We start from the raw sequence: 23,607 nt of genomic DNA on the forward strand, positions 1-23,607 counted from the left end.
GCACGTTGCACTCTCATATAAGATGCTCGACTGTAGCATCATTCAAAGAAGAAAAAGAAAGTCGAAATCAATAGCAGTAGAGAGCATTAACCCAGTATTAAACATTTGCCCAAGTCTCAAGCAAGGTTGAACATACTGACATACCGTGCTCCAATTACAGTTAATCTGTTGTCATTAGTAATTACTAAAGTAAGCCTAGTTTGCTAAACGTGACTTCATACACTGAAAGAAGACTTTGATAAAAACAAGAAAAAATACTGATAGAAGCAGCTTACTAAAAATAAGTAGAAAAGAGGGATCGGGAACTTCTTACAGGGCCTAAGCTATAGTCAGATTGCTTCCTTTTCTAAGGATTAGTTAATTCGGGGCTCCAATGCTTCTTATGTTATCTATTTTATAAATTGAAGCAGCCAACTCAACTTTATAAGCAACATATAACACACAATTGTCAACAGTTTAATAGGGAGAGCAGGACATAAATTTATTTCGAGCACATGAAATGTTGCCATTATTATTAACCTCCATATTATTATTCACCACACACAAATGTTTTTATTTAATTTGACAAAACCGAACACACAAGGCACTAACATATCAAACACACACATCGAGAATCAGCACGGTAATACATACAGGTCCAATCATCACATCATTGAGTTTTCAAGGAGCTGCTACATTTTCCTTCGCGAGAGGTGCAGTCTCCTCCCCATCAATTCCAGCCTTGCTTCCTTCAACACCCAGGCTCAGTAGTGTACTCTCCCACTCTTTTGCAGGACCCTAATCATACAAAAATTAAAATGTAAATGCAAGATATAAAAGTTAGGATAAGATAACAGAATATGGGCATTGACCCATATTTTTACTCAGAAAAAAAGATAACAGAATAAGTGATATGGTCCTGTTAGCAAGCACCTTTAAAAAATGATTATTTGGCTATACTAAATATACATCCCTCCCAATTGTTCTTTATATTTCTCTTTTTGTTTTTTTTATTAAGACAATACATTACCTTCCATGAGAGGTCCTGAGCCATGCAGTTCTGAATCATTTCTTTGTGCACAGCAGTGCCGATGACATTAATGGTGCGCTTCAGAGTTGTCACGACTTTCGAGACATCTGCCGGGTCTACCACTTCAAACTGGAAGAGAAAAACAAGGCACTCAAGTTAATTAATGTACCAGAAAAAATAATACTTGATGGTATAAGCATATGTTGAATCATGCATACCTTGGCACTGAACCGACCCATGTGGAAGCCAGTTCTCCCTTCTACGATTGTGTCCACAAGGCCTCCAGTGGAGGAAACTACTACAGGCTGCATGAAACATAGTGCATACAGTTCAGACTGATTTCTTCACAATTAACCAAATAAAAGATATAATCTCCTAGTTTGTGATTTTTGCTGCAAAGGATCAGACAAGGATAAGCAACCCCAGAAAACCTCATTTGATTTTTTTTTTTCTTACAAAACACGGAGGCAAAAATATGGCTACCTATTACAGTTAATAATAACAGAAACATATTTTAGAACCATGCATTCAATTTTTCTATCAACCAAAATCCCAAATAAAAACCCTCTCGATTTGTGTTGTCTCAGCAATAACATGTACTTCAAAGTTATTCCAAAAGAACTCAACCCTAGAGTATCTACAAATAATCATCACTGGCACCATTTGAAGATTAAACCCCAGTAAGCCTCTCTACAAGCAAACTTTTCTTCATGTACTATTGCTTTCAAATTCTACCTTTCTGTACCTTTTTCTGAATTGATATTGGGGTCTGGCAGGGCCTAATTCACAGACAATTACCAACCTCTGAAAGTAGCAAGAACTAAATAAGGATAGAAGTGCATACTGTGCCATATCGCATTCCTTGGAGTTGAATCAAGCCACAGGGCTCGAACCGGCTTGGCATCACCAAGAAATCAGCACCAGCTAACATTTGATGGGCCAAGGCAGCACTGAAGTTGGTTACTGCCCGGACTTTGTTAGGGTACATTGCCTCAATGGCCTCAAGTTCACGCTGCAATTTCTTCTTCCCAGTTCCCTATTTTTTCACACAAAAAACAGAAGAAGAGAAAAATTTGTTTAATACAGCAGCCAAAGCACTAGAATATTATCATCAAGTATCAATCAGATCTGCAGAGACTGAAAAGAAATTTGAACAGGTCCTCAGAAAGCACAAAAAGGATCACCATAATCAATGCCTAACATATTCCTGCTTTCTTGCTCTAGCTAGGAAAAAAATGATAAAATACCATAACAGCATTTCCTTGGAAGAAATTATCAAAATAGGCATAAAGTTTGACCCCAGATCTTCCAAAGGTTTCATCTTTGGTATCACACTATCACCCACCTTGCATACATGGAACAAAATTCTATGTAGGGGCTATTATTACAGTACTAAAAACAAAAATTCTTCTTGGAATTGTACTCTTACAAGAATGACAACTTGGATATTATCCTCCATAAGTTCAGGTAGTGCGGCAGCAAGAATGTCAGATCCTTTCTGTTCCTCAAGACGGCCGATGAAGGCAATCAAGGGAATGCTGCGGTCGACAGGGAGCCCTGTCTCTGCTTGCAATGCCTCCTTGTTCAGAGGCTTAGCTTCATTCACCTGTATTTAAGAAAAAGAACAAAACCCCACAAGTTTATTTTTGGCATAACCTTGACTTCCTCTATGTTGCTCTACTGCTCAAAAAGAATAAACAGGCCTTTTGTTTCAAATTTAATTTTGACCTGAAAAGAATATATCTTCCAAAGTATAAAACATTTTGTGTGTGGCATAGTACCATTCTAATTAATCTGGATGCATTTTCATTTATGTCGCGATACTGTTCTGGACACATCATTCAAATATTGAAAGCAATTAAAAGTATCAGTGAACAATGAAATTAGGATTTAACATCGGTTTAACAGGTTAAGTACCACTTACAGTTGTGGCATCATAGTTAATGGCGATAAATTTGTCAATAAGTGGGTTCCACTCGTTGATATCCATGCCGTTAACAATACCCTTTATGGATGGTTGTTTTGACAAAATGTACTGGTCCAATCCAAGACCAGCAGCTGAACGGAGCTCCTCAGCATAGTATGGACTAACAGTTAGTAACAGGTCACACTCCATTATTCCAGCCTTCATCCAGTTGATTTTCAGTCCCTTCGGCTTGTCGTATCTGAAAGGAAGTCATATGTTAATATTTTAAGTTCTTTTGTAGTATAAAAAATGGTACAAAACAAGAAACTTCGTACTCATCATAGAATTCAAAAGATCGTTTGAAGCTATCAGGGAGGTTGAGAAGGGAAAAATCATCAAACGCATACCGCCCCTGATATGCAATGTTGTGGATGCAGAAAGCAACCTACATTAAAGAACTGAAGTAAGCAATTGAACCTGGAAAATTCACAAAATTAAACTTGTAAGTTAGAAGTTGAAAGAAAAGGAAATTACCTTTGCATTGGCATAAATACCATGGGGCTGGTACATGCTCTTAAGATAACAAGGGAGAGCAGCAGTGTGCCAGTCATTGCACACAAATGCAACATCTTCTCCTGTATAGACAAATCATAAGATGTACAAATTCTTAGCATAGTACAAGGTAAATATGTTAGACTAAAATTTGAATATATTATATTGTCAGACCATATGGTCCAGAGAAGTTCTGGTTGCTCAGATTTAGAATCCTAGGTGCCTCAAGAGCAGCCTGAAACATAAAAAAAATCAAACATATAAAAATATTTCAAAAGTATAAGAAACTTGTTTTATTTTGAGAAAACAGCATTACAAACCAGGCACAATAAACTGAAGCGCAGCTGGTTGTCCTCATAGTCAGTACCAGCGATGGGGCCGTAGATCTTACTACCAGTCTTTCCCCACACCTAGAATATTTCGGATAAAAACATAATAATTTTCAACGCAAGTATAGTGTAGATAAGAAAATAAAGATATATGAAACTTAAATGAAAGAAGACCTTTTCAAGAAACATTGGGTGGTCAACAAACACCCGGTCCACGCCTCTTTTATAACAGTGGAAAAACCGCACTGTTTCATTCTTATTTCCAACTTTAAACTACACACAAAAATACAATTTCTCTAATTAGAAAGACAAATTATACAGATATATAAACTGATGCATTCTGGAGAAAAAAAGTTTAAATATTACCTCAGCCAGGACGCTAGTATCCCAGGCATCGCTGTATTGGTCATGCCTTGGGCTAACAACCATAACTCTGTGTCCGTTTGCCTACATAAATAGGAACTTCAAATCTAAAACTTGATATTGAAATAGCGTATTATATTATTCAATTTACAACAGCAACATTTGTTGTTTTGTCAAAGCTGCCCACAATATAGAAACCAAAAATAGGAATTTAAAAGCCCCATCACCCAGTATGATATATAGCTTTCTTTTGCAAAAAGAAAAATAGTTTCCTAATTTTGAGGCAGTTCCCCAACAAAAGAGAAGGGGGAAGCTGAGAAAATTACTGCCATGGCTGGGGGAAGGCCACCTAGCACGTCGCCAAGACCACCGGTCTTGCTCCAAGGCGCCATCTCAGCACTGACAAAAACGATTTTCATCCCCTGTTGCATACGCATGATGTTCTCAGTTTTCTCATTGCCCACACTGTGCCTTGTAGTCTTTAGAGTTGGGTTCATGGCACAGGACCTGACTTGGAGCAGCTCGACTGAGTTGCCAGGCCTCAGCCCAGGGCAGGCAACAATTTGGGTCTTGCCCAAGAATCTCGACTCATGTTCTGGCTTGGCACAGGCACAGTTGGAGATGAATTGAGATGCAGTGAGAGCTTCCATATCTGTTTCTTTATAACTGTAGAAAAATTAAAGGAATTGTAAAAAAAATTGTTTATGTTCCTTCTTTTGGTTTTTAATTCTACAAATTTCAGTTTCAAACAATTTTGTTTTACAAAAATTTTGAGACTCCAAATATCTAAATTTGTTAAAATAAGGCCAATCAACAGTCTGTCTCGATCAGAAAATTAGAAGTGAGATAAAAGGTTTGGTCTCAGGTCCTTTTAAACATTTGATTTCAATATAAATCGGTGGTGTGTTTACCTCGCTTAAATAAAAGAAAATTAAATCGGATGGAAACTAAGACAAACCCTACTTATTAATTGAACTTCAGATTTGTTATGTTATAAATTCAAATCAACCACTAACAAGGAAAAATCTGATCAACAACACAACTGGATTTAAATTTCAACAAAATCAACGTTGCTTCATGCCGAACACATACAAAGACCCCTTCAAGAAACTTAGATCCTAACAATTCACTGAGTTACGAATACTTCTACGAGAGATGGAAACCCCTGTAAGGGATTACATCATCAGATCCATGAACTGCCTAACCCCCAACAAATTATGAAAAATTTCCAAAAGAAAAAAAGGAAAATATTAAAATCAAACTACCTTTGCTTTGTTAGGGTGTAGACTCTTCTTCTCTTGATCCTCCTCAAAGTAAAGAAGAACTCAGATAAGCACAAGAGTCGAAGGGTGAGAAGGGGCAGGTATCACACTATCACACCTCTATGGCACATAGTTCCGCCCAGGGGCCTCATTATTTGTAACCGTGGATTTCGCAAACTGCCAAACTGCCACGTGTTGCCTTCCAAGTGATTGCTTGTTACACACCATAGGTTGGCTGCCTGAGATACTTTACTTGGTTGTTTGAATAAACTAAAACTACAATTTTGGTTTACCCAAATCGAAATATTATGACGTCTAAAAATGAATATTATGATTACTTGGTTCTTTGAATAAACTAAAACTACAATTTTGGTTTACCAAAATAGAAATATTATGACGTCTACCTGTTCTAAATTCTCAAATAAAAAAGGGGAAAAATGAAAAGCAACATTAGACAACTCCATTCACCAAAATAGAATTTAGTCGAATGCATATTCCTATCAATATCAGGCATGCTTTCAAAATAACATATTCGTATTACCAAAATAAGTCAAATGCATATTCTCAATTTTAAACATATGCCACTATTAGTAATAATTCAAAAGTACAAAATAAAATATGTTTGAAATTAAACCATAGGAATTATCAAGATTCAGCAAATAGCATAGTAGTAATAACTAATAAGTCTCTATAATACAGCTTGTCTTAGTGACCCGAATTCACAGGATCTTGATAGTCAATTGCTATTATTTAATTGCAATTCCTTAATTCTTGAAAACTATGTTTTGGTTTGTTGGGGTCATATGGGTGCTCAAAACAGGGAGTCTCTCATTAAATAATTATGAAGCAAATATAATCATCCCCCTTACTTAGGATACATTTTAAATAACTTTTTTCGGGTTACTTGGTTGAAATTCCCACTAAGAATGGCAATCTCAACAATATATAAAAAATCTGTCGCACAACAGTCCCTAAACCTTATTAGGCCTTGCGAGAAATACAAAACAACAGCTGAAGTTCAGATTAGAACCAGAATAGCAATGGAGACTGGCACCAATTAGACAAAAACTTGAGAGGTCACCGAGAACTCAAATTACTCGAAAAATACTATTAAATGGGCAATAAAGACTAGTACAGCCTTGTACCAAACAGGTTTGGAAACGGAACTCCTTAATTCGAACTAACAGCCACAACACAAGACCAAAATTAACAAAGCAAGGCAAAAGCCATAGGCAACCAAGAAGTAATTACTCACCAAAAGAAGATTAAGCATAGTAACATGGCAGCAATTTGAGTTCAACATAACACATAGACATAAAGTCACCCCAAGTATCATGGCAATTCATCAACCTAGTATATGGTCTAGAGATGAACATATTGATCATGGCATGGACTGGTACCAAGAGGTATCAATAGGGTCCTCATCAGTCATCATAACCCAAATCCAACTAGAAGCAAAGCACTTATCCAGCAAGGCTGTTCTAGACTCAATTCTATAAAACCTCATGGTTCCAACTAGTATGAAACAGTAACCTGTTGGGTTTCACCCAAAACTTGACATCAAACCAAAGTTCTAGTAACTAATATCAATTTAAGTATAACCACGGGTCACCGATCAGCAGCAACTCTGGTATATCAAAAAAAAAAAAGTCAGACTTCGTCTCAGGCAGATAACAAATGGAACAAGGATGGTCACTTGTGGCCTTCAAAAAGGAAGGCCTCACCCAGATTTCCGACACAACTAAACAATTAAATCTCTATTACTAACCAAGATAATATCAGGCTTAGTAAACAATTAAGCATCTCAAGGTCAAGTTCTACCAATTAAAGGTGGACAAGAACTGGTCAATCAGCAGGGAGAATTAAGAATATGAATTACCAGTTTACCACAGAACAAAGAATACTGGTGGTCTCTAGCTCCTGTTCTCCTCAGTTTTTCCCCTAGTTCTCTCCTCTTCCTCCCGCCAGAACCAGGCCAAGCTCCACCCACACCACAACAGCCCTTTACAGAATCTGACCGGTTACACTGCATGACCGGCCAAACTAGGTGTGGCCACATAATCTGACCCGTTACACTAGTTGTGGCCACATTACCCTCTTTAGTCATAGATCGTAAGTCATAACCAGCCATATGAGAGCCAATACCAGCTACACACTGGTCAAGTGGTTAGAGAGAAGAAATTGGAGGAGAGGAAATGGGTGGAGGAGAAGTGGGAAGAGGGGAGCACGTGTTAACCATTTCATCCTCTTTGGTAAAGTGTCCGATTAGGAAGTGACAATAGTTATCACATCTCCGACGAAGTGAAAGAGAATGAGAGGAAGCACGCTGTTCCTTGTATTTCGCCGGGAGTGTTGGGGGGGATGGGGGTTGTGGAGGGGAAGGGGAAGGGGGCCGAGGAACAGTACGAGAGGGGAAAGAGAAGGCCAGCCAGGAGAAGCCGCCGCCTGAGATTTCAAAGTTTCTGTGGGGAGTACTTGTTTTCCGCCCGGAGAGCATGGAATTCGCATCACTGTACTCAGTATACTCTTTTTTTTTTATTGGAAGCCCTTAGGCACTGTACTCGGTATACTCAAGACTCAAGAGTGTGTAGGGCTGTAGGCTCAGTAGTCAGTAGTCAGTATACAGAGTCCGCATCTTCTGCATTAACTCCAATTCCAAATAGCATACAAAAAATGCTCTAAAGAGCATCATGCATCTCGGCCGTCTGATCGGGATGGGAGCCAATCTGGCCCATGCCTATGACAAACAGGGTTCTTTGGATCTCAATCGGACAATCCAGATTTATTAACACACATTTCGGTAATACAGAGGATACAAATTCAGTATACAGTCCATATATTTACATAATACGGATGTAAATTCGTGTGTTTAGTACCGTCATAATTTTAGTGCGGTAATGTATTGTTTCATAATTGATAAATATTTTTTTAATAAAAAATTAGTTTTTAGTCTAATAATAAAAAATAGCGTTCTTCATGTGGGAAGGTTTGATACCTGAATGGAAAGTACTTTATAAATATATAAATAAAAATGAGTAAGTTAGATCTCTATTTCTCCGGCCATTTTTATTAATATCCTTAAAAAAAACTTAATTTTAAAATTAACCCTACATTGAATTTTTTTTTTTAAAATGCCCCAACCGCCAGGCCCACGGGCGGCCCAAAACATAAGCGGACCGCCCGTGGGACAGGCGGTTCGCTATTATTTTTATTTTATTTTTTTTATAGAGATCTTAGTATGTTGATTTGAATAATTTTGTGAAAAAAAAGTTTTCTTATTTAGAGTATATGCTAAAAAATAAAATATTTGATGTATTTACGAAGTGATGTCGTAAATTTTTATAACTTTGATTTTTTTTGTGAACTTTGATTTTATTTGTCAGTTGGATATCACAAGCCTAAATATAATACTAATTAAGGACTTGGCCTTTATTCAAAAAAATTCAAATTCTGACAGCTTGTTGATCTTTTTTTTTTTCAATTTTTATAATATATGTAACACACACACACATACACACACATACACACACATACACACATACATACACACATACACACATATACACATACACTTTTTTTTTTTTTTTTGATAAAAGGTTGTTGCCCATTTCATTTCAGAAACTGTTGAGTTACAAACAAACAAGATACCAAAACATACTATTCCCCAGCAGCACGAGTACCAGACTAAAAAGATATACACATACACATACACACACACATACACACATATACACATACACATATACATATATACATACTCGAAGTCCAAATAGCCGATCTAAACCATTAGATGTTTAATAAAAAAAATAGTAAATAAATAGTAAATAAATTAAAAAATATATATATAATTTGGTCTCCATGCACATTTTAATATATAGATCACATCTAACGGTTTGGATTGACATTTTAGTCTTTAAAAAAAAATTAAAAAAAACAACTTAGTTGCACTAGAACAACAATCAATCTATATATTTGCCATTGAAGCCCGTAGGAAAATATTTAATATAATTTTCGATTAAAAGAAAAGGAACGACATGAATGCTATAGTAAATTAATTGATTACTCAAAGCAAATAAATTTATCGCTTTCAAGACTTCTACCGATTAATTTTGCTAAAATCCTAAGTTTTTTCCTTTCCAATTTTTTACGAAGGCATAAGAAAGACCAGATCAATAATAATCAAATTAAATGCATGAAAATAACATAGAGGTAGCATAGCATGACAGCATCATAAAGAACTTTCATAATTTATTTTTGAATAATATTAACATGAGAAGAAATTTCACACTTCTTACATTAAATTAATAAGTACAACTCACAAGAAAAATATTGTTGGTTCAGAAAACGTGATTGAAGCTTTCCATGATTTTGTATAAAAGACATTGTAGTAGCTCCAGCGGATAAGTTGAAAGAAGACAAAAATACTATAGTAAGATATATATACTAAGAGAATAAAATTAGATTTTAAGTAACTTTTTTACTTTTAAATAAAAAAATAATTGATTAAATTTTTTATATAATAATTCAATATTAGTATCCAAAAAATTATATTATCATAAGTTAATTGAGATATATATTTAGAGCTAACAAAATTAACGAATAAAATTTTAGTAACTTACCTCTCTATATAATTATGAATAATTATTTCAATCCCCACACTCCAGTATCCGCATTATACCCACATCTCTTAAACAGATTTTAACTTCCCATAAACTAACTTAACTAACTAATTTAACTAAATTTATTCAAAACACTAGCATAAATACTTGGAAGATAATAAATTAATGCTTGCAAATTAAGATATTAATACTTGCATGTATAACTATATGGAGAGACCGCTCAAACTACATGGGGAGAATAATCATACACGTTTTTAGAGGTGGGTTTTTTTTTTCAATATCTTCCACATTTCTCACGTTCTATGAGGAATTTTGCGAATCTAAAACCACGAATGTATTCTATGCAATTTTATTTTTCAAATGAGATCCATGATGACGTACTTTCAGATTCATCGTCACACAAGTATTTATACCTCGTTGTGCAAGTATTTATACTGCATCATACAATTATTTATACCTATACTTGTAAGTATTTATCCCCAATCGTGGACCCCGCATCTCCGCATCACATTTCCCTAATCGTCCCTGCGTCAACCTTTCTCTAACAAAAATAGTTGACCACATAGGTATAAATACTTCAATGAATAGATATAAATACTTGTAATACTTGATATTAATACTTTTAAATGTCAGTAGTGTCATATGTGAAAAATACTATGTATAAATACTTAAATGACGAGGTATAAATACTTGTGTGATGACGAGCTCGAAAGTATGTCATCATAGATCTCATTTGAAAGATAAAATTGTGTAGAAGACGTTCGTGATTTTAGATTCGCAAAATTCCTTATAGATCATGAGAAATGTGGACGAGATTGAACAAATAAAATTGGGGGGATAATGGGGGGATGAGAGTGCGGGTACTCATATCATCTCCCTATAATTATTTGTTACATTTTATTTAAAAAGGAAAATTGAGATATTGGAGGAAATTAAAATATAATATATTTTCAACATATCGTGCAACAATGGTTCATTTACTATCGGCATTAATATTCTTTATGTGGTCTTACTATTTAGAAATATTGGGATCCAAGTTAAAATTATATAATTTTGTTTCTTTAAAGAAACAATTTCAAGCTTTTATAAATGTGTGAAATTTAATATTGTCAGTCGTTCACAAACTTTTGAAAACCAAAATGCATCGATAAAGTGTTTTAATTTGATTGTGTCAATATTTGTAACTCAAATTAGTTGTACTTAACAGTATCTACATTCAAACAACTTCAAATGTTGATGCAAAACTTCAACTATTATGTGTTGTAAATGACACTTGATTTTTTACTTTTATAGTTGATATTTCATATTTGTAATGGATGTTTTTGTAAACTCATTTCTCATAAATAGACATTTGGATTTATTTTTTTTATGTTCAGGGAAGAGTGTTTTAGAGGCATTAGAATTAATTTATAATATCTTAGTTATAGGACATATTTCAATACTGACATTGTCATTATTGTCAATAATTATTTTGATTTATTATATTATCAAGCTTTTATTCCAACTTTTTGATACAGTAGTAGCTGGTAGTGAAGTCTCTAATACTTGATTGTAAACTCATTATAAATAATTAGAAACAAAATATGAAGTTTATAAACTTTTAATATTAATTATATTTTGTCGTATTTAGTTATGTTCAATTATTTTAGTCATGTTTTTTTGTATTTAATTATGTTTGATCATGCTTAATTTTTTTTTTTTGAACTATGAGTTTGTCTAAAGTAAGAAAAAGATCAGAAAAAAAAAATATTGAAAATGTGAAAAAAATATAAGCAACTATAAAATAAAATAAAAATGTTGTTACAAAATATTTTATGTACTCAATAAATTCATTGTCAGAAATTTAAAGAATAATCATTTCTGTACCCGTGCTACAGTACCCGCACAGTACTCGCGCTACAGTACCTGCATTTAGAGGAATAATGTATTATGGTCCCCACTAATTATATTGTGTCCACTAATTATTATTCTTAAAAGATATTATATAGTCTCAACTAATTATTATTCTAAAATTCCAGCAGCACCCTTTCAAAGCCTCGGCACTAATTCCGCATCAATATTTCTCTAACAAAAATAGTTTACCTCATAAAAATAAATACTTCAGTGCATAGATATAAATACTTTCAATACTTAGATATTAATACTTTCAGTGTCATATGTAAAAAGAGGAGGGATCTAATTACAACATTATGGCAGTTTAGGTCCCCACAAGCACTTATGTAAAAATTACAATATTGTTTACTATATAGATATAAATATTTGTGTTCTTTGAACTATATACTTCAAGATTTGACTATTAATATTTAAAAAAAAGTTATAGATCTGGAACGATTGCAGTCTCCACAAGCAATTATGGCAGTTTAGGTGGGGGTACGACATCAGAAATTTCAAAAAAAGGTGCGGGTACGATTATTTAAAAATAATTAATTTATCATTTACATTGTTTACTATATAGATATAAATACTTGTGTTCTTTGAACTATATACTTCAAGATTTGACTATTAATATTTTAAAATAAAGTTACAGATCTGGAACAGTTGCGGTCCCCACAAGTAATTATGGCAGTTTAGGTGCGGGTACGACATCATAAATTTCAAAAAAAAATGCGGGCACGATTATTTAAAAATAATTAATTTATTATTTACATTGTTTACTATATAGATATAAATAATTGTGTTCTTTGGACTACATACTTCAAAATTTGACTATTAATATTAAAAAAAAAATTTACAGATCTGAAATGCAGTTATGGCAGTTTAGGTACAGGTACTGTACGGATACTGTAGCGCGGGTACTCATATCAGCTTCCAAATTTAAATTATTGTTTGCAGAGATCAAGGTAGAATCAATATGCACATAAAGATTTCGAGTAAATATAAATATACCAATTTTAATCATAAGTCAATATGCACATAAGGATTTAAATCTATAGGTTAAATCTAGCTTACATTTAGCAAATTTATCTTGAGGAGGACTCAAATGCTCCAAAAATTTATGCCTCAAATTTTTCCAAAATCTGAACCGCACTCTAATTTTGAGATTAGCAGTTTAGATTATCTCCATCCGAAACTTCTCATTTTGAAATAAAGGTGCGCTTCCTCAGTTCCTCTATTTCTCTCTCTCTCCACTTCTCACATTTGCTGCCGCTCTCCAGTTCCTTCAGAAAATGATTGATCCTCTCTTCATCTCTTCCTCCTCCGTGCTATACAGCAACAAGCTCTCTCTCTTTCTCCTCCCGCCAACAACTGTGAGGTACTCAAAGAAAAATTTCTCTTCAGAAAATGAGAAAATTTCATGTATTATCGAGCACATCAAACATTAAAAATAAGAAAAAGTAAAAAAAAAAATTTAATAACAATAACAATCATCCGAAAATGAAAATTGCAAATGAATTGTAAAGATTAATGAACAACTGGGAGGTGCTCCCGAGTACTTCTAATACTGAACTAGCGCATTCACTTGGTGAAGGGCTTGACGGTGGTGGCAACAGCCATGAAGACAATTCTTTGTTCTTGGGATAAAATAAGAACTTGCGAGTGAGGAGATATGGACAGTGAAACCGAGGGGACAGGAGAGGTGAGAGGGGAGCGTAATCGGTGTCGAGCGAACAGGAGGGGCAAGCGGAGGCCTGCCTCAGGGTTTTGATCGAAATCGTAAGGGGTTGGAGAAAAAGCGATTCAGAGAGAGAGAGAGAGCGGGGGGGGGGGGGGGGGGGGGGGGTTAGGGGTGAACTAGAGCCTCTAATCCAGCGTTCTCTTTTGCACGAATCATAACGTGCATATCAGAGGTTCAAATTTTGGGCAGAACTGGGGCATGGATTGTTGGGGCATTTGAGCCCTCCTCATTTATCTTTAATATTATAATTTATAGTACAACTTTAAAGGATTTTTAAACCAAATGGGGTTCAATGTGACCCCTGTCTAGCAAATATAAATTCGCTCCTGATTGTTTGAAATAAATAATGACAATTTTTTATGTATTTGTAGAACATAATCTTTCAAAATTTACGGATGGGTCCACAATAACTTTCTTATTTTATTATTTTCTACAACTCACTCAGTATGATTTTCGTTAGTCAATAAAAGCATGACTATGTGTCACTACATCAATGAAAATTGTAACATACAACCGACTAATTAAATAACTTAATGATATTAATTTAAGTCATATAAAACTATATATTGCAGATAGAGAGGCTATCAAAATGTTATGCTAGCTAGTAGAGTTTTTAACCCTGGTATCAAATATACAGCAGAAGGTTGCTAGCCATATTTTCTGACCAAGATTAAAAATTAATTGAACCAAATTATATTAAAAAATGTAACTCTGTAAGTGAAGGCGATAAAATTAAGCAATTTGCTAGAGAGATGAGTATTCAGGAGCTTGAAATAATATAATAGCTAGCACGAGTGTGTGGATTGGAAATTTGGAATGATGTGTATCATAACAGCACCAACTGCATTTATATTTACTACAGGATTTAAGGTGCATTTTTAATTGTTCACAAATGACAACGTTTTCTTGCTTTTGAATTAGTTAATTTGGGGCTAATTATTACCTAATGTTCTATCGTGATGACAAGCCAATTTAATGATTTTAGTTGTCACATTTGTTAGAAATATTTTTTTTGTGATATTAAATAAATATAACGTGTTCACCAGCATATAGTTATTTGTTGTACGTTACAACACGATTTTCTTAGCCATATAATTTTAAAGTTATGATTTAAAACTCCTATACAATTGATGCGCATGCTGATCCATGTAACAACTAACTAATCTTACTTAACATATAACTAGTTATAACTAATTTATATTGAGAGAAACGAATGTGTCCACGGTAACTTTCTTATTTGATTATTTTCTACAACTCACACAGCATGATTTTCATTAGTCAATAAAAGCATGACTATGTGTCTCTATATCAACGTAAATTGTAACCTACAACCGACTAATTGGATAACTTAAGTAGGAGCGGAGGCAGACTTTCAAGTTACGGGAGTCGAACTTCAAAAATTTTGTATGGGAATCAGTCATATAAATATTTTATAAAATTATGGGAATCAATTTATTATATTCATAGCATTTACTTTAAATTATATAGCAAAATCAATTAAAGTAAACATATTTTGAAATAAATGAAGATCAATTTGACTTTTATTCACTATAAGTACGCTTCTGAATTTAAGTCATATAAAACTATATATTGCAGATAGAGAGAGTATCAAAATTTTATGCTAGTAGAGTTTTTAATCTTGGCTGAAAATTTACAGCAGGAGGTTGTAAGCCATTTTCTGAACAAGGTTAAAAATAAATTGAACCGAATTATACTAAAATAGGTTGTTGGTAAGGAGCCCGTATTCACTGTTATTTAGGACTCCGATGGCAGGATGTACAATTTGGATTTTTCAAACAATCCAATTTACAGTGAATCAACCAAATCGACCTGCTAATGAATCTTTTTTTATTTAACATCGCAGTACACTTCAGTATTTTTTAATATTTTTTGCAAGAATTAAATCTGCATCTCACCGTATAAAGGAGGAGCATGTGCCATTGGCCATTGCGCTGAGCCTGTAGTCTAGAAGTTTCTAATGACTTAGGCAAATCAATCTGATACGTTGTTTCAGATCATACAATTTGAACAGAAAAAATAAGATCAAATTTGGATTAAAAAAAATGTAACTCTGTTAAGTGAAGGTGATAAAAGCAATTTGCTAGAGAGGAGTCACCAGGAGCTTAGAATAATATAGAATAGCTAGCACAAGTGTGTGGATCATAACAGCACCAACTGCATTTAGATTTACTTGAGGATTTAAGGTGCATTTTTAATTGTTCACAAATAACACTGCTTTCTTGCTTTTGAATTAGTTAATTTGGAGCTTAATTTTTTTCTTAACCGATCTATGTAGCAAGAATTCACCTGAATGCCTTTCCAGGAAATAAATCTGCTGTGATTCCAATGGAATAACAGTCTTGTTATTCCGATCCCAACCATTCAACTTCGTTGAGATTCGTGTATGAAAAAGTTTTGTCATTGAGATTCTCACATGAAAAACTTTAAATGGTTGAGATCGGAATAACAGGACCCTGTTATTCCATTGGAATCACAGCAGATTTATTTCCATCTAAGTTCTATCCATCCTGATGAAAAAATGTTTGTTGTGCTCTACGTACCTCACATGCTTAATCATCATTATTTTCAGACAATCGTCATGACAAACCAATTCAATAATTCTAACTGTCAAATCGGTTAGAAATAAGTTTTTTTGATATTACACAAAAAATATAATCGTTTTGTCTAACATTTAGTTATTTATTAACAACACAATATTTTTACCCATATAATTTTTAAGCTGCGATTTAAAACTTCTATATAATTGACGCACATGTTGATCCATTTAACAACTAACTAATTTTACTTAACATATAATTAGTTATAACTATAGAGGAGGGTTCCAATGCCTCATCTTTTTCATACCTCATATTTTATATCTTCATTTTTAAAGTCCAAATTGTCGAACCGAACCGTTCAACATAATATTTATACTAAAATATGCATAGAGATGAAATTATATATTTTTTGGAATTATTTTACTATTTTTTTAATATAGGTACAAAATCACTGTTTTTGAACCGTTCAAAAAACAGTGATTTTCTACCCATCTTGAAAAATAGTAAAAAAATTTCAAAAATTATAAAATTTCATCCCTAACCATAGTTTAGTATATATATCATGTTGAACAGTTCAGATCGATAATTTGGACTTTGAAAACGAAGATATAAAATATGAGGTATGATGAGGTATGAAAGACATAAGGCATTGGAACCCTCCTTTAACTAATACATATTGAACTATTATAAAAGCTAAAGATGTTAATAAACGAATAACGAAGTAGACAGACTTAAAAGTGCATTGCACATATTTCCCATTTAACAATCCAACCAGGCAGCCAAACTTAAAATAAGAAATGACATACGACACAAAATAGTCACAGATTATTCATTTACTGCATACGCAAAGGTATACAGATCAATTTGTCACTGAAACACACACAGAGCTAGCATATCAATTATCCAAAGAGACTAATCAACCAACACCTACATCAGTGTAACATCACATCATTCATTTTCGGCCTCATTTTCTTTGGCAAGAGGCACCATCTCCTTCTCCATTCCAGCGTCGCTTCCTTTAACACCCAGGCTCAGTAGAGCTCTCTCCCACTCTTTTGCAGGACCCTAATCATACAGGAAATGAAATATAAACATGTGAATATAATATACAAGGTCGGCTTGCTCTTTAGGTTAATAAAATCCCAAGTAGGTTTCATGCCTAATTTTAAAAAATATATATATATGATCTTAAGATCTCAGAGATCAAGAATAAGATAGCAGAACAAAAGTGACATGATGCATATCATGCATTCTAACAGTAGACCCCAAAAAGGGATAATTGTCTAGTAGAACCAAATATTTGTCCATCCCAGCTCAGCAACGGATACTACTGAGTTATCTTTTTTTTTTTCTTTACTTTTTTTTTTGTTATTCATTATCTAAAATGGTATAATACCTTCCATGAGAGGTCCTGAGACATGCAGTTCCAAATCATCTCTTTATGCAAAGCTGTGCCAACGACCTTAATAACACGCTTAAGAGTTGTGACAACTCTCAACACATCAGAAGGGTCTATCTCTTCATACTGAAAGGAAAAACAAGGCACTCATGTTAATTAATTAATGACCTGTGGAGAGAATATTGATAGCATATATTGATATTGTGCATACCTTGATACTAAACCGACTTATGTAGAAACCTGTTTCCCCATCAATGACTGTGTCCACCAGACCTCCAGTGCAGGATACTACTGGAAGCTGCATAAAAGAGTACATTTAAAAGGCAGACTGGTGTATTTTCTAACCAAAAAGGTGTTTAAATCTGCTAGTTCCTGGACCATAAACCCAGTGCATGTTATATTCATACCATTGTATGTTCTGTTTTTATGTAATGCAACTTCTTCTAAATTGAAAATAGAGTTTGGTAGTTTCTATTATACTGACAAGTGTCATCCTCTGAAAGTATCAAGAGATAGTTAGGAGGAAAGTACATACCGTGCCATAACGCATACCTAGAAGCTGAATGAACCCCCCAGGCTCAAAGCGACTAGGCACTATCAAAAAGTCGGCACCAGCTATGACACGGTGCAGCCACCGGTCAGTGAAGCTTGTCAATATCCTGACCTTCTCAGGATATTTTGCCTCCAGAGCTTCAAATTTGAGCTCTATCTTTTTCTTGCCGATTGCCTATTTATTTTCAGACAAACAAGAGAAGAAAGGAAAATATGTTTAATACAGTAACCCAATAATTAAATATCATCACTACAATATCACATTAGAAATTAATACAGTTTTTTTAGCACTAAAACTTGTCACAAAATATCACAGATATCCGCAAGAGTGATAAGAAAGTAGAAATGTGAAAGGGTCCTAAGAAAGCACAAAGAAGACCCACCATACTTATTCCTTTCTACTCTATAGAAGATATCTAAACTATAAATGCTTCCTTGCTCTCCCTAGGAAACAGAGAGATAAAATATGGGTACCGTTGAAGAAATTATCAGAATACGCATATAGCTGTCAATTAGGATCTTCCCAAGATCACATTCATGAACTCTCTTCCAAGGTTGTGATAATTTTATGGGTCTGCATTAATCTTCTCTAACAACAACAAAATTTCTTATGGAGATAGTATTCTTACTAATAACAAAATGGCTTTCTAGGGGGCGTGCATTAATCTTTTTCTTAACACAAAAATTAACAACAAAATTTCTTCTGGAGACTATATTCTTACAAGAATGATGACTTGCACATTTGCTTCCATAAGTTGAGGTATGGAGGCAGCAAGAATGTCAGAGCCTTTCTGCTCTTCGAGACAGCCGATGAAGGCAATCAAGGGAATGTTGCGGTCAACAGGAAGCTCCATCACAGCTTGCAAGGCCTCTTTGTTTAGAGGCTTAGCTTCATTCGCCTGTTATTTGAAAAGAAAGAAATCACCAACCTTCCACCGGTAGCATTAGCTCACCTGAATTTAATTTTATAGTATTGGTTGTCCCTGATTCTCTATGCTATTGTACTGCTCAAAAGAAAGGAACTAGCCTTGTACTACGAATCTAAATTTTGACCAGGAATACATAGTGTGCATGATATATAGTACTTCAAATAAATTTGGGTGCATTCTATCTAGTGAGAATGCTCTGAACACATTATTTAAATCACAAAACAATTATTATGAACAGATAATAAAATTAGAGTTCAATTGTGGTAAGAAATACTACTTACTGCTGTGGCATCATAGTTAGAAAAGATGAATCTGTCAACAACCGGGGTCCACTTCTTGACATCTATACCATTCACAATACCCTTTATGGCTGGTTGTTTTGATGTGATGAATTTGCCTAATTGAACACCACATTCAACAACTGAATGGAGCTCCGTGGCATGGTATGGGCTAACGGTTAATAACAGGTCGCACTCCCGAATTCCAGCCTTCATCCAGTTGATTTTTTTTCCCTTCACCAGCTTTTCATGCCTAAAAGAAGTCATATCTTCATAATTTCATTTAATTTAACAGTATTATATGAAATCGTGTAAAATCAGAAACTTCATACCCATCAGTAAATTCAAAAGATGGTTTGAAGCTATCAGGGAGGTTGAGAAGGGCAAAATTGTCAATAGCAAACCGGCCTTGTGATGTAATGTTGTGGATGGAGAAAGCAACCTAAAAACAATATTTCCAAAATTAACCCTGGAAGATCATCAAAATTGGTATTATAAAATTAGATAACAAAGAAAAGAAAATTACCTTGGCATTTGCGTAGATACCGTGGGGCTGGTACAAGCTCTTGAGGTAGCATGGGAGAAGAGCAGTGTGCCAGTCATTGCACACAAACACAACATCCTCACCTGAATAGACAAATCAAAAGATATACAAAAGTGTATAATAGCAGAGTAAATATGTTAAATAAGAATGTGAACAAGATTTATTGCCAACCATATGGTCCAGAAAACTGCTGGTTGTGGAACTTCAGAATCCTAGGTGCCTCAAGAGCAGCCTGAGATGTCAAATGAAACCAGCATTTACGATCATTTCAATCTCATAAAAAAATTGATTTAAACTTTCATAAACAAAATTGCGGACCAAGCACAATAGGCTGAAGCACATTTGGGTGTCATGATTGTCAGTACTGGTATCAGAGTCGTAGATCTTACCACCCTCCATGCCCCACACCTATAAATATATCAGATAAAAGCATAATTATTTTCAAAATAGAAATCCTAATACAAGCTAAATAAAAAATACACTGACATGAACTAGAAAGAAGACCTTTTGAAGGAACATGGGGTTGTCAATGAAGACCCGGTTAACACCGCTCTCATGGCGGTGAAAATAACGGACCGTTTCATATTTCTCCCCGGCGTCTATCTACACATAATATCATAAGTTCTCACGTTAGAAACTTGAGTTATACAAAAAGAAGAAAGAGAGAATAACACGAACATGGAAATGCAGAAACAAATTTAAATATTACCTCTGCCCAGAAACCAGTATCCCATGCATCACTATAATGACCATACAACGGAGTAACAACCATGACTTTGTGTCCATTTGCCTTCAAATCAAAATTCAAAGCTAAAGCTTGATTAAAATTGTACATATTTTTATTATTATTATTCTTACAACAGCTACTTTTATTGTGTACTCAAAGTTAACCACATTCTGAAAGCAAAAAATAAAAATTTGAAAGCCCCATCACATTTTTTTTTTTAAGAAAGTAGGGGAAACCCACTGGTTTTATTGAAACCAAATAGTTCAAAGAAAATGGTACGAATTACCGAACAAGTGGTACCCTAACAAAACAAAAGCCCAACACAGTATGATTATTATTCTTTTGCAAAAAAAGAGCCTTTTTTGTCGTTTTCTTTGTTCTCAATTTAATAAAACAAAATAAAGGATAAGCTGTGAATATTACCGCCATGGCTGGGGGGAGGCCATCAAGAACATTACCAAGAACACGAGTCTTGCTCCACAATGATATATCAGCACTGACAAAAACAATTTTCATCGGCTGGTGCATATCTATGTTTTCAAAATTCTCATTGCTTGCACCTTGCTTGGAGTTATTCAGAGCTGGATTGGCAGCACAGGACCTTACTTGAAGCGATTTGAATGAGATGCTTAGCCTGAGCCGGGGGCAAGCAACAATTTGTGCCTTGCCGAAAAATCTCAGCTCATACTTGGTCTTGGTATTAGTGCATGTGGGGAGTTGTGATGCAGTGAGAGTTGCCATTGTGAAGTTGAATTATTTCTGAAATTTTGGTTAAACAATTCCCTTACAACAATATTATTAGAATTTCATGGCTAAACTTGGTAAGAAAACTTAAAAGCGAGGGAAGTTTCTTCCTCCTCATTTTAAATCAGACAAAAGCTAACATAAACCTTACTCCTTTGATTGAACTTCAGATTTTTTATTTTCAAATTCAAATCATCCAGTAATTAACAAATAATCTAAATCAACAACATAACTAGATTTAAATTTCAACAAAAGCAACGCTGCGCCATGCCTAACAAACACACAATGGAGAGGAACATGCAACAATTCCAGAAAGATCCCCTCCCGTTCTCAATCTTAAATAAACGTATCCACATTATACCTTAAAGAATCTAAAATCTAACAAACTACCGAGTTACTGAATGCATATGCAAGAGATGGGATCCTTTTAAGAATTTACATGATCAGATCCTTAGACTTGCCAAAATCCCTAGAAATTATGGGGAAAAAAATACCTAGAAGGAAAAAATAGTAAAATCAAATTACCTTTCCTTTGCAAGATGTAGATTGAGATTACTCTTCTCTCGATCTCTCTGCAAAATAAAGAAGAAATCGGGAGTGTACACACAAACTCTGGAAAAGTGAGAAGGGACGGGGTAATGCCCTCCAACCTCTGGCACATCAGGCCCAATGCCACGCCTATTGTAACCGTAAATTTCAGTAACCGCTGGATTGCCACGTGGCAACTTTCTCACGATTGCTTGTCCCACACAAATACTTTGGTTGATTACTGAGACACTCCAATTGGTTCTTGAATAAAGTAACACTATAATTATTAATTTTTTCCAAGATTAGAAACAGTGTAATGTCTTATAAGTAATTATTGTAAAATGTAAATCCTGTGCATTTGAAGGATTTAAAACTAGTTACTCTTAGGTTCTCAAAAAAAAAAAAATTAAATAAAATAAATAATCTGAAAATGAAAGAGCAATATCTGACAACTCCATTCACCATTTAGATAGAATGTAAACAAAATTATAAGCTTTTACCTAGATCTTGAGCAAGGTTCAACATAAAATCATCCATTGATAGTTACTATGTTGGTCGCTATAATTTAATAGACCTAATTAAAACACTACTTTATATGCTGAATGTAGGTTCCTTTAATAACATTGAAAAAATACTGGTAAAGGCAACTAGCTAGAGGGATGAGCATTATAAAGCTTGGAATAATGGAAGACAGTGTGCAGATGTCTTGTTTATATCAGGGGCATCAATTCCTGATACAACTAGACCCGACCCATTTAGAACTACGGGATGGGTTCTTGGGTTAGATGCAGGTTAAACATTTCCTGACCAATGACAGGTGAGGTCAGGTAGGGTAAACAGATCAAGACCTGAGTAATTTAGTTATATTTGCATATTCTATAAAATTGAAGCTGGTTATTGAGAAAAAAATGATGAAAATAAGAATTGCATAGACTTATGCCCTTTAAAATGGAAGTACATGCCCTTATGGTTTTATCAACTGCCCACCCTTTGAGCTAGAAGATGTTTTTCTCTCTTATGAAGGAGAGGTCAGGTCAAGCCATGACCGTGATCCATGACAGGTCGGACCTATAAGGATACTATTAAATTATATAGTAACCTGACAGGTCAATCAGGGTAGACCGGTATAAGGATATTACTAAATTATTCTTGTCCCAACCTGACCCAATTCATTGATACATCCACTATCATAAAAGCAAAGTTAAGGAGTAATTCATTACAGTGCTCTTCCCTTTTTTTTCACGAATTGTTAGTTTGATTCTGATATTTTTTTTTTAATGTCTATTTTATCATGAAAATGTCAATACTGTATATTTATTAGTTTTATCTGTAGAATATATTTTGAGATATGATTTACTTCCTAGATTATAGGGATTAGAATAAATGAGATTTACTTCCTAGATTATAGGCTAGATTATAGGGATTATAATAAGTGAGATTTAATGTACAGATTGTATAGGAGATCTATAAAAGAATGGTCTGAACCTCATATTGAGCAGACAAGTTATTCTAATATCTTCTCTCTTGAAATATTCTCTAAGTTGTCATGGTATCAGAGCTTTGGTAGTTTCTTAGTAATCCTTCTTGGTTTTAGTTATCAAGACTTGAAACATTCTCAAGTCTTCTTGATTCTATTAGTTATCACTTTTTTGTCCTCTCCTAGTAGATGGAGTTTTCTCAGAAGAGTGCCAT

The 23,607-nt window shown here is 34.3% G+C and overlaps 2 protein-coding genes across 4 annotated transcripts; both read right to left on the reverse strand.

Annotated features, from left to right (window-relative positions):
- Window positions 1-480: 480 nt before the first annotated feature.
- On the reverse strand, window positions 481-7,676 carry LOC144557495 (granule-bound starch synthase 1, chloroplastic/amyloplastic-like). Of its 3 annotated transcripts, none has more exons than XM_078306074.1 (15): window positions 7,301-7,676; window positions 5,425-6,771; window positions 4,486-4,825; window positions 4,163-4,243; window positions 3,971-4,069; window positions 3,788-3,877; window positions 3,642-3,702; window positions 3,450-3,550; window positions 3,232-3,360; window positions 2,934-3,158; window positions 2,439-2,615; window positions 1,854-2,045; window positions 1,228-1,314; window positions 1,010-1,138; window positions 481-777 (listed from the first exon to the last, which is right to left on the reverse strand). In XM_078306074.1, exons 3-15 carry the CDS (start codon window positions 4,807-4,809, stop codon window positions 661-663), a joined length of 1,812 nt encoding a protein of 603 aa, XP_078162200.1. In that variant the 5' UTR covers window positions 4,810-4,825; window positions 5,425-6,771; window positions 7,301-7,676; the 3' UTR covers window positions 481-660. The 3 variants fall into 3 exon arrangements, with proteins under 3 accessions (XP_078162200.1, XP_078162199.1, XP_078162201.1); XM_078306073.1 differs by having other exon boundaries at window positions 5,425-7,048; XM_078306075.1 differs by having other exon boundaries at window positions 2,934-3,174; window positions 3,251-3,360; window positions 5,425-7,556.
- A 9,241-nt stretch (window positions 7,677-16,917) lies between these two features.
- Window positions 16,918-23,199, reverse strand: LOC144557496 (granule-bound starch synthase 1b, chloroplastic/amyloplastic-like). The gene is made up of 14 exons (XM_078306077.1): window positions 21,913-23,199; window positions 21,067-21,402; window positions 20,626-20,706; window positions 20,421-20,519; window positions 20,235-20,324; window positions 20,088-20,148; window positions 19,899-19,999; window positions 19,705-19,814; window positions 19,376-19,625; window positions 18,888-19,064; window positions 18,149-18,340; window positions 17,825-17,911; window positions 17,611-17,739; window positions 16,918-17,279 (listed from the first exon to the last, which is right to left on the reverse strand). The coding sequence occupies exons 2-14, from the start codon at window positions 21,382-21,384 to the stop codon at window positions 17,163-17,165; spliced, it is 1,812 nt and encodes a 603-aa protein (XP_078162203.1). The 5' UTR covers window positions 21,385-21,402; window positions 21,913-23,199; the 3' UTR covers window positions 16,918-17,162.
- Window positions 23,200-23,607: the final 408 nt, after the last annotated feature.

The sequence above is a fragment of the Carex rostrata genome, chromosome 7 (genome assembly GCF_964058835.1).
Source record: "Carex rostrata chromosome 7, lpCarRost1.2, whole genome shotgun sequence".
Taxonomy (NCBI): Eukaryota; Viridiplantae; Streptophyta; class Magnoliopsida; order Poales; family Cyperaceae; genus Carex; species Carex rostrata.